Source organism: Vavraia culicis, assembly GCF_000192795.1.
Source record: "Vavraia culicis subsp. floridensis unplaced genomic scaffold supercont1.83, whole genome shotgun sequence".
Taxonomy (NCBI): Eukaryota; Fungi; Microsporidia; family Pleistophoridae; genus Vavraia; species Vavraia culicis.
Window position 1 is genome coordinate 1 of NW_007360686.1, and position 11,027 is coordinate 11,027.

Consider the following 11,027-nt stretch of genomic DNA (forward strand, 5'->3'; position numbering starts at 1 on the left):
GCACTATCCCTGCTAAAAAACGGAAAGATATCGTAATAATCTGAAGAACAGAAGTTTAAGCATGATATTATCTTTGAACAGCAGCTCAAGTGCAATGAACTGTGTTAAAGAATTCACAGAGCTGTGAAGAGTATTTTTACAGAGCAGATTTGATGGTACAAAGGTGCCACAGCACCGTAGTAAAATACACTACGAGCAAAAACACAAGAATAAACCGCACAAGCACCACGTGAACATAAATGTGATTGTTGGAACGGAAACGGAGGTTCTACCGGCGGCTCGAGAATACCAACGAGTTGATGGAGACACCGATCTGACGGGTTGAATCAAAGTCGGAGCTGGCAGTGAAATGCACATCGAAACGATGCTAAACCGTTTTTTGCTGAATCGCATGAGAATACCACTTGGAAGGACCTCAGAGAATAGAAAAACACACCCTGCAAGCTTTCTGATCAGATATTTGCAGGTACCGTAAGTTTTCCCAGGCGACCCAGAATTCAGCACTTAACTCGCTACCAGCACAAAGCACCCTACGATTCAGAGAAAGTACCAAGGCGCTGACCGTCTGGCCCGGCCGAACAAAACAAGACGCGCCGTTCTTCACCAAAAATACGTTTACCTCCCCATCACAGCACCAGAACAGCACACCCTTCTAGCTCGCTGAGACTGACCGCATCAACCAATCATGGACGAGGTGTTCTTCCTGCTCATCGCCAAGCATCCGTTTACACATTTATTCTGTCATATACGGCCAGGTACAGGCATTCAGCAATGCTTGTAGCGAAGCAACGGCATTTAAACACGCCGAACGAAAGGAAGAGCTGCTTCATCCGTAGCACAATTGCATTTCCACGCTTCTGCTGGTTGTAGAGATTGCCATGTTTGTGATGAGCGCTTTACTTGGTGGAGGTTTCGCGTTGCTACGGTGATCGCAGCGCTATTACCACGGTGTCTAAGCATGCATTTCATGCTCTTTATTCACAACGATTGGCATCAAAGGCTCATCACAGCGAACCGCACCGAAGTACGGCGCATAGCAAAATTTGTTCAAGTTCAGTCGGTTGGGCCGGTGTTGTTCCTCTGAGAATGTGCGCTGCTCATGAAAAATTAATGAATTGCACAACGAATGATCCGCACCTGCGATCCCAGCGCAGTACTAATTGCGTAAAGTACGCTGCTAGATTTGAGCACGTGTTCATGACCGTGCGCTGTGGTGTGCTCATTCCCTGTCTGCAATCGGTACGGTGCAGGATGTCTCCCTGCCACGCACACTCCTCAACACAAAATTCGTTCTAAGGACCGTCTGTTGTTCGCCTTGGGCCTTTCACCTGCGTGCCGCAGCTTTGATACCGAACAGTGCGCACTATGACGTGGTACCTGGCAGGTGCACGAGCACTGCAAGCATTTGCTGCGCGAATGCTTCGGTTGACTCCTCCCAGGTGTTGCTTGCATGCTCTGAACAGGTGCGCACGCCTGCTCTCAACGGCAGACCAATCTGGGATGTGCTCATCTTCAGACCTGCTGTGAATGCCTCGAGACGCGGCCTACCAAGCAGTGCTGTGCACCAGGAACCTTGCAGCACGCCGTTTGCTTACAGCAGCATTCGGACACCGTTGCAGTGATCGCGAAGAACCGCCCAAAGAAAAGCCGAGACTCGGCAACAATCGGGCACTGGTGCAAACCTCATCACCCGGTCGAAACGTGGAAGATGTGTAAAACAGGTTTAATACCTCGCAGCAGACAGCAAAAACACCAGACAGGCTGCGTTTACCGCAGAGTGTTCGGGCCTTGCATGGTGCTCACGCCATGCTACTGCTGCGACCAGGCCACTAGCGCCTTCTGCGCTTGCCCTCGTCATAGCACTGCCCACCTCTTTCTTCATCCGCCCTCCTCTTCCGCTCATCGAACGGCTCTCCTCCTTTTCTGCTCTCGATACGCCGTCTCTGTCCCTCCTCATCGGATCGTTTTCTCGCGCCCTCGTGGTACCGCCCTCCGCTCGTCTTCATCCGTCCCCGCTTCCTCATGTCGCCTTTGAAACTGCCGCCCGCAAACCCTCGTCCCCACTGTCTTCCCTCTGCAAATCCGTAGTCCATGTCTACCCACACGCTTTTTCCATCGATCACCATGCTTGCGCTTGCCACACACGCCCTGGCACAGTTGGCATGGCTGTAGAACTCAACAAATGCGAACCCGCAGAACAGCCGGTTGTTCCTGTTCACGCCCATTATCACACGGCGCACAGGCACGTCGCCAAAAACCGTCCACAAACGCTCCTCCGTCGTCGAAAGCGGCAGGTTCCCGATGTACAGCGTGCATGTTGTCGATAGAAGCTTCTCGTACTGCTCGTCTGTGCCCGTGAACGTTCTGTCTCTGTACGCCTTCTTCGGTGGCTGTGGGAAGTACTGCTGCATGGGGGTGGTCAACGATGTGCGAAATAAGACGGTCTGACCGCGGAGAAGGGGTGTTGCAGGCACGGCCCGCGAGTAAAACAGACCTGCCATGTTTTTAGCTGCAGCTACCGGCACACTCCTGCAACGTAGTAAAACGCGCTGTGCCCATCACTCATTAACACGACGTGTCGGTCAGCGATGCTCACACGAAAATTGTGCTGTCACAGATGATGCGGCGAACAGATGGGTGAGGAAGTGCCAGCCCGTGCTGCAGCAGTATCGGTAGAACGCGAGAGGCACGGCTGCGAACACTGTGAAGACCGACCGGCAGGAAGAAGCAAACCGCCAGCATGCACGCCGGCCTTGGCCAGGCATGGGCGTAAGAGACGCACCCGCAACAAATCGTTTATAACAAACCATGCGTTGCCATAGAAGCAGATGCTGTGCGATTAATTCATACTGTGCTATTTTATGTTTGGGTTTCTTTCTCTCAGCTCTCTGCCCTTTCGCCTCATCACCACCCGTCTCCTCCTCTTTGGCTGGCCTTCGTTCGTTCTCTTCCCATGTCCCCCACTATGTGCTACACCTCCCGTTTCTGTCGGGTGCCTGCTCCCCTCTGCCCGTGCATCCCCGCTCCTGAGCACGCCCCTCGCCAGAACAAACTTCTCTCTCATTCCTCTCATGTCCCCCACCATTTGCTCCATCTCTGCCACACACTCATCCATCATCCGTATCATCTTTCCATAGCGCACATCGGTGAAGTACTCCGTCCTTATTTTGTCCGTGAGCTGATCGTTTCTGTGCAGGTTCAGGGATGTCATTGCCTGTTTGAGCGATGAGAAGGTTTTTGAGAGCCTTTCGTTCAGAGACGGTGTTTTCTTCATGCTGTCTGCATTGCCATGCATTCTGCTTAAATAGTGCTCAGACCGTGTTCAGGCACAGGACCGGAACGGAGCACGCTCGCCGCACTGCAGCGATTCGCGTGCTCTGTGTCTGCGAACGGTCATTGACACTGTTCAGCGGTTCTGATGACTCACCGCACTTCTCGGCTTGTTCTGTCCCGATCAGCAGATTGCTGGCTCGAACCGTGCCACCGAGAAGGTGACAGCTCATCACCACACGGCCCTTGCCACATGACCGTCTTCCGGATGCGCGCACTCCCCACAGACCAGTGCCTCAGTCTGTAGGCGCACGCCACCAGACACGACCGCACCACGTGATACGCACAGCAACACCGGCCCGTGTCGAGTCCTCTGCTCCGCCCAGCGCAAAATCCAAAACAAAATCAAAACCGCAACAAATAAATAGAAACCCGGGCAGTCCGCGGCATGTTCCTATTCGTTTCCATGGTACTCTCGCAGTGCAACCGCGAAGGCATGTACAGACTGCCCATACTCACATACCTTGACACCGACACGGTGCAGGCCATTGCCTTCGAGTCCGACATGATCCCTGCAATCAGCGCGTACACAAAGGCATCCAACTTCCTGGGCCAGGTGTTCAACGAGGTCAACGCGATCCTCATCGGGTACGGCGTGCAGCTGCAGCTGAGCCTGCAGTCCACAATCAACCTTGCCCAGTTTCTCGACTGCGGACACCCGTCACCGATAAACACGTTCATGAAGAGCATCGACGAGCGCAAGCGCTTCAGAACAAGGTACAACAAGCTGTTCATCATCTACTGCGACAACTTCTACAACTACCTTGATCTGAACAGGGGAGTGTACAACGGAAACAGCGAGTGCACGACCACCAGCGGCATTATGTACGTCAATAACGTAATTCTGAGGGAGAAGATCAAGGACGTGCTGCTGGGGATGGTGGCACGCACGAAGGTGAAGCGGATAGGCACGAATTTTGAGAGAAACCTGTGCCAGTACGTGAACGAGTGCGTTGATGGACAGGTCGACCCGGTGGGCGACTTCAGCAATTGGCTGCGGTTCGTTAACAACGTGAACTACGATGACGGGGTGTACCACGATGTGCTGAAGTACGATGTTACAGCACAGCAACCGTGATTGACAGGGCGGTGGTGGTACTGAGCGGTATTTCGTGAAATACGGCCTGGTCGGTAAAATGAGTTTTGATAGAACGGATTTTCATTGTGGAGCGATCGTATCGCTTCGTTGCCGATCTTTCTTCTAATCGGTACTGCTATAACATTTTATGTTCATTTTTCCGTTTCTAGCGATTAGTCCTGAACAATCAATCCGCTCATCTCAATAAAATAAATGATTCGCTTTGCTTGCCGAAGCTGCCAGCAAACACGTCTATACCGCTTAGTAAGAAACTTCATACACAAATTGCTTGGCTGAGGCACACTTGATCCCCATTTATTCTTCAATAGGGATGAAACGGCTCAGCGCAATTTTTTGTGGTGAACAGATAGCCTTTCTCGACTTACGTATTTTCGTGCACGATTTTTATGTTCCTGGCAGCAACCATTCAACACCATTTCGCACGTACCAACTCTACCAAATATGTATCACTGATCCACTCCGATTAAAATCTTTTACCATTTGATTTTTACCTTATCTTTGCACGAATGATATTTGAATGGATGAACAACACGCTAGGGCCTCAGAAAAATCATCGTTATCACTGCTCGTTGTTGAGGACCAATCTCAAGGATTTAAGGCACAAAATCTTCAATACCGTCTCTGATCAACACCTATCACTACAAATACGTTTCTCGCTCCTTGAGTGCTCTATATCAGCTTTGCACAGCACTTAAAAACTACAAATTTCCGCACAAACCGCTTCTACCAAACTCACACCCACGTACATTCGCTGGGCCGATAAGGCAACGTGTGAGTCTGCCTTTGCCGCTGATCCTCACGCATTGCTGCCCCTACTCACCCCCTTATGAACTTTGTCTTGAGGCCCTCGCTACATGTCATTTATAGCAAGTACCCGCAGTAAAACGATTCAATTATCATTGCTTACAAGGCTTAGACAGCAGAATGTTAGATTTGTGTTTATTTGCTCGTGCTAAGGAACATCAAACCTATTTTACCGCCACACATCACGGTATTTCCTATTTTTAGCACCTACCCCATCGTACTATGCCAAAAGCATTCACCAAGCCAGTCCTCAATTCTACCCTGCACCAGATAAAAAAAGTGAAATTACCAGGGAAGCACTGCTTAGTATTTATGGATTACAACGAGCTGGTACGGAAGATCAAAGATGTAAAAATAGTTTATGTGTGCAACACGAAGAGTTACAGCTTTGTCACTGTGCCATTGATGTGCTACTGCTACGGTATCGATGTCTATGAGCTTGAGAATTGCAAAAATAACGATGGTTTTTTCGTAGAGATGAGGTAGAGTGGCGTGCCGGTTCATGAGTGGGAGTAAAAAAGCGCTTTTACCTTTCTTGTCTCGCCACCACACAGCAGTTAAGCCACTCACCTACCGAATTCAAGGTAAGTAACTGTGAATTACTAATTATTGCCGAATGTTACGGTAGAGCTATGCACAAAAAGCTGGTGCATCCATTAGAATAGACAACTCGCTTCTTTATCTGCTCTGTGTTCAGAATGTGCGTTAATTCGTGCCGTTTGCTCACCATACAAGGGCTTGCTGTTGCTCAGTATACGCTCAACTCACCACATCAATACATGCACTCAAATATTAAAGGTGCAACGATTGCTGGCATAGCGTAAAGCACTCCTTTCTCGTGGCAGACGTGATAGTTTGGTATTTTTAAAAATTTTGTATAATTTGAAATAATTGGGCAAATAAAGTGGTACAAAGCAAAAATAATTGAATTACTTGCTTTCTGTTGCAAAACATTTTGCTACCAAGCGGTCTTTTGTTCGTTTTTGTGATAAATCCGTGGAAGTTTTTCTCGTTATTTCTGAGGTCATAAATTTTTTTATTTCTGATCCCCCGAAATGGTACAAAGGCAGACAATCCCTTCGCATCACACGTACAAAACGCGTTCAAATAGGATGGTAAAGGTGAGAACGCCGGGAAAGAACCTCGTCCTGCATAATATTAAGAAGCGTGGTAAGTTGCCCAAATGTGGCGCATGCCACAGAAAGCTTTTGGGAATTAAAATGGCTAGAAGCGCGGATTTCAGCAGAATGAAGAAACACCACAGAACCGTCAACAGGGTGTACGGGGGCGTGCTCTGCTCAGAATGCGTAAAGGATAAAATTATTGGTGCGTTCATGGATGAGGAATTGAAGCGGGCAGAAATCGGTAGTAAGGCTCATTAAACGGTTTATGGATTATAACATGCTAATATGGTGTGTATTACGGATGTGTTGGTCTTATCTGGTGCTTTTGCCACTTTTATGGTCTTATGCTCCGATAATGATGCATTTTTGCTCAACTTTGAGTGTGCGGTCCTCCATCACAACAATTCATCTCAATTATTTTCATGTGTGTTATTCTGTTCTTATGGCATGAGCGCAGCAGTAGCAAAGTAAAAATGCTTTGCCTTTTCAACGTTCAATGGCGAGATCTACCTGAGTGTTCAAAATATGTTTGCCCAGTAAAAATCATCTGGACAGCGAATGCCTAGCACAAGCGCGTACCTAACAAGGACCACAGATTGCGCTCCTTAGATCGGTGATAAAAGGCAGGCGATACGTTACATCTCGCTTAACGGTGCCATGCAGATACGCTAGAACGTTGTGTTGTCATTGCCATGCCTCATCAACATAAAATACTTTAGCGATGGTATTGAACAGAGAGTGCATGCCGTTCTCTAAGGTATTAGCATATGGCCTGATCTATGAGGATGTGTGAAGCGCTGAGTATGAAGTTAGCGCTGGTACTAAGAAAAAGGTACCGCTTTTTTGATGTGAGAACTGCGATCTCTTACGAACGGTTCAAATAAACATCCTGTGATTCGTGTACAGCGCACTAAGTAGGATCGTGGAATCGTACCTACACCAAAAATGTGATGATGCCAGATTGAATGATCATTTACGGCGTTTGTAACGCTGAATGAGGTTGCCGCACACAAACTGCTAGTTTAAAAGGCGTTTACGCTATATCGTGCTTTGAGAACGTACCTCGGTTGGAGCAGCAGAAGTGCTTTCGCTGGAGCAGAGCATTGCATAAATATTTATGCAAAGTCTATATAAAAAAAGAAAAGCATTAAAAATCATGCAGGAACAAGAAACTTTGCAGCTGCAGTCGCTTAAATCCATTCTTCTTCACATAACCGCTCAGCGCAAGATTTTTCCTTCCACCAATCCTGGACCACGAAATCGCTTTCTGTGCTGGCTTAACAATGGTATCAGGGATGCACTCTCTATGAATTACCTCCACCAGATCGTTTTGACCGTTTACACGGAAAAAAACCGACCAGATGTAATCCTGGAATCTTACACGATTACCGTTACAGGAAAGCTTGGCGAGCAAAGACCTGATAAGGACATTTCTGATGTTCTTAAAATGCTTGCGCCACTGCCGAGCAGGAGGTACTTGTCAATGAGATTAGTTTACAATGAGAAATGCCCGGAGGAGTACGAACCAGAGGGATTCAAACGAGCCGATTATGAGTACGTAATGAAAGGAAATAAGATATTAATGAAGGAAGACATACAAACAGAGAGTAGAATGGAGATAAATAAAGAAGGAGGAAACGAAGGATTGGAAAATGAACGAGGTGAAGGTACAAGTAGCACAATCGGTGTGTGGAACGAGCGCGGAGTTACCAATGATAAGGCTTTAGGAGACTTCAAACTTAGAAATGAGGATGTAAGAGAAAAACTCAGACTATCAACAATTGAAAACAGTGCAAGTGAACGCAAAAATACCGAGGGTAGTACAGAAACGAAGAGAATTGTGCAAGTCAAGACGGAAAAAAATGTGGGTGTTTGTGTAGATGAAAGCAAAAAAGTTTGCAGTTCAACAGAGAACAAACTGCAAAGTGGCTATTCAGATGCGATGGGAAAGGAACTTAACATCGGTTCTACAGGCAGAGCGGATGTGATCAGTGCAGCTGAGTTTTGTCCGAAAGTAAATCACACCGGATCAAGAACTACCTCCGTTGTTAACTGCATATGCAGAATAAATCACAGTGATCTTGATATGCTTCAATGTGACAAATGCAATGCCTGGTCACACACGGTATGCTGCGGATTCTTCTCCAACAACGACAAGCGGATCCCTCAGTTCTACACATGTAATATTTGCCTTGACAATAACATTTCAAAACTGGCGCTTTATAGAAGAGCTTTATCCGTAAACTACAACGAGGAGATACTCGGCATACGATGGCTTGGTAAGCGTTTAGGTGTCAGGGAAGGTGTTGCTGGAAGGCTCATCAAAAAACTGTTGAACGACGGGTTTGTACGAACAGTTGCGCTGAACATACGTCATAAAAAGTACATAGCCGTTAAGAATGAGAATGTTAAGAAGAAGGTGAAAAAGTATTTTTATATTGGGAGAGTGAAACACTCCCTACCGATTAAAGACATTTCCATGGCACGGCCGTAGAATAGCAGGTGCAGGTCTGTGTTAGCACAGACCTCCAACAGCGTACTTCTTGCAATTGATCCATTTGTTGTGTGGATTAAATGGCAAGCAGATTTAATTTCTCTATCTTGTTCCGAAAGAATTAAATCTTCTGGATTGATGGTAAACGGCTTGTTTAGTGAGTGTTCTTCATTTCATACAAATAAACGGTAATTACAGCTGATGTGCGGGTTCATGACAAGTAAAACAGTTTATCATATTTCGTTGCCTAGGAGATGTTTAATTCTGGTATATTGGGTTGGTGTAGTAAATAAAACATTTACGTTTTGTTGCTCGCTTTGACATGTGCAAAATAAAGAACAAAAGCAGTATTGGATTGCAAGTGAGATTTTTGCACATAAATTATTAAAACTGCTTTTTATACTACAGTGTTCGTTTCAAAATAGTTTTCAAAATGTACGGCTGAGGAACAGCATCTGGTCCTAAACGCTTGTCAAACACGCATAAAATGCACGAGTTTGTGAGTAAAAGACGTAATTAATGTTTATGATCATTTTTTGTATCATCTAATTTTATACTTCTAATTTCGCTATATCACATATTTATTGTTGGTAAAAGGCTTGCAAGCAAGTGCAAGTCGTGTTGCAGTTTCAAGCTCCTAAATATCTATGAGCACAAAAAAGTAGAACATACACGTATTTGTTTGTTTTACTCTCACTTCCGTTGCATCACTTGATCGTGTTTTACTTTCCGCTGTAAAAGTCAACATAAGATCTTAAATGAGAATTTTGGACAGACACAAACCATGAACCTTGCACAAAAGCTGCTTTTTTTGTTGGTATTAGCTTTCATAATCACCATCCTAACACTAGCTAGTGTAGGATCACATGCGGAGAATGAAAATGCGAAAAGGTTTAATAAGTAAAAGAAATTAACAGATTGCAAATATTTTGATATTATCTGTGCTTGTGGAGTGGGCATTGCGATGGTACAACACCAAAATTATTGCAAATAGTGTTCTAGGCAGTAAAATATGTCTGACTTTAGATTAAAGCTTACAAATTAAACAGTGCAATTTTAAAAGATGTATTTTTGATAGAACGGCGTAGTTACCTTGTTCACAAATACACGTAGGGAATTTAAGCTAAAAATACGGAAATATGTTGCAGTACAAGGCTATCATCAACGAAGCAAATTCTACACAGTAGTTGAGAATAGGGTGTGTATTGCATATATCTGGTCGCTATAGAACAGTTGCTTACTCGTACTGTAAGAAATATTTCGTGTCGTGATAACTACAAATGTAAATTTTAGCAGCAAACTCAAATAAAGCGCTTCATCCACAAACCGGTCCCTCAATGCAGATTGTAAATTGTATTGCCAAGGACCGGTAGCGTAGAATTAGAAATTATTCCAAGAATTCAACCAAATTTAACGACTACAGCTAGAACAATTAATCAAATAATATAATTAGCGGTTTATACGGGTTAATCAAACGAAACTAACTGTAAGCATGGATAGTGGAGCAATTGGTATCACTGCATAGTATGAGCATGCAACTGAGAGCAGGTTGGAACGACTATTTGTCAACATTCATCTGCTTAGGAAAAGGGACTTTAGCAAGTGTTGCAAATATTCATCCGCAGAGAGTTAAGTAGAGATTGTGAATGAGGGCCAATGCTGTGCGGATTGAAGAAGCAAACATTTCTCGATGTGTGAATGAATTGGGTTATTGCTCACGGTACTCTGAGTACCAGCAGGTGTACCTTCTACCTTAGTTAGTCGTGCGCTTGTAAACTCTTTTATAGACGAATATCTAGTTGAGAAAGACTGCAGTTTTTCTTTAGTACCACTTCTAGCATATTCAGAATAAATACTTACCGTATGTCTGTCATGAAGCATGCCATGACACGAAAGTCGAAGTAAAGTTGTACGGATCGTTAAAATATGATTTTGAGCTCGAACAACTACCGCTTGACAGAAATCGTGGACCTAAACATAAAAACAGAAAAATTGGCGGGCAACAACATTTAACGGGGATGTAGTGGTTTACCGCGCTACCGACAGCACCCAAACATTTTTTAACGAAAGTTATCGATGAGTGAGCCGGCGTAACATGCAAAGACGGAGTGCACGCGTAAAAAGCATTGCTGCCATCAGCTGAATTCACAAAATGTACGAGAAAGTAGAAATAAGT

At 45.4% G+C, this 11,027-nt stretch overlaps 6 protein-coding genes across 6 annotated transcripts; 3 read left to right on the forward strand and 3 right to left on the reverse strand.

Moving 5' to 3' along the window:
* The first annotated feature begins 888 nt into the window (after positions 1 to 888).
* Positions 889 to 4,518, forward strand: VCUG_02608 (uncharacterized protein). The gene has a single exon (XM_008077426.1). The coding sequence runs from the start codon at positions 3,719 to 3,721 to the stop codon at positions 4,406 to 4,408; it is 690 nt and encodes a 229-aa protein (XP_008075617.1). The 5' UTR covers positions 889 to 3,718; the 3' UTR covers positions 4,409 to 4,518.
* On the reverse strand, positions 1,830 to 2,411 carry VCUG_02606 (uncharacterized protein; the record flags this gene model as incomplete). Its single annotated transcript, XM_008077424.1, has 1 exon — positions 1,830 to 2,411. One exon carries the CDS (start codon positions 2,409 to 2,411, stop codon positions 1,830 to 1,832), a length of 582 nt encoding a protein of 193 aa, XP_008075615.1.
* Positions 2,855 to 3,295, reverse strand: VCUG_02607 (uncharacterized protein; the record flags this gene model as incomplete). Its single annotated transcript, XM_008077425.1, has 1 exon — positions 2,855 to 3,295. One exon carries the CDS (start codon positions 3,293 to 3,295, stop codon positions 2,855 to 2,857), a length of 441 nt encoding a protein of 146 aa, XP_008075616.1.
* Positions 4,519 to 6,155: 1,637 nt separating the features above from the next.
* VCUG_02609 (uncharacterized protein) lies at positions 6,156 to 6,638 on the forward strand. The gene has a single exon (XM_008077427.1). It carries the CDS (start codon positions 6,289 to 6,291, stop codon positions 6,613 to 6,615), a length of 327 nt encoding a protein of 108 aa, XP_008075618.1. The 5' UTR covers positions 6,156 to 6,288; the 3' UTR covers positions 6,616 to 6,638.
* An 875-nt stretch (positions 6,639 to 7,513) lies between these two features.
* On the forward strand, positions 7,514 to 8,851 carry VCUG_02610 (uncharacterized protein; the record flags this gene model as incomplete). The annotated part of the gene is made up of 1 exon (XM_008077428.1): positions 7,514 to 8,851. One exon carries the CDS (start codon positions 7,514 to 7,516, stop codon positions 8,849 to 8,851), a length of 1,338 nt encoding a protein of 445 aa, XP_008075619.1.
* A 1,870-nt stretch (positions 8,852 to 10,721) lies between these two features.
* On the reverse strand, positions 10,722 to 11,027 carry VCUG_02611 (uncharacterized protein; the record flags this gene model as incomplete). Its single annotated transcript, XM_008077429.1, has 1 exon — positions 10,722 to 11,027. A coding segment is annotated over one exon (306 nt), but the record flags the coding sequence as incomplete, so codon positions are not given.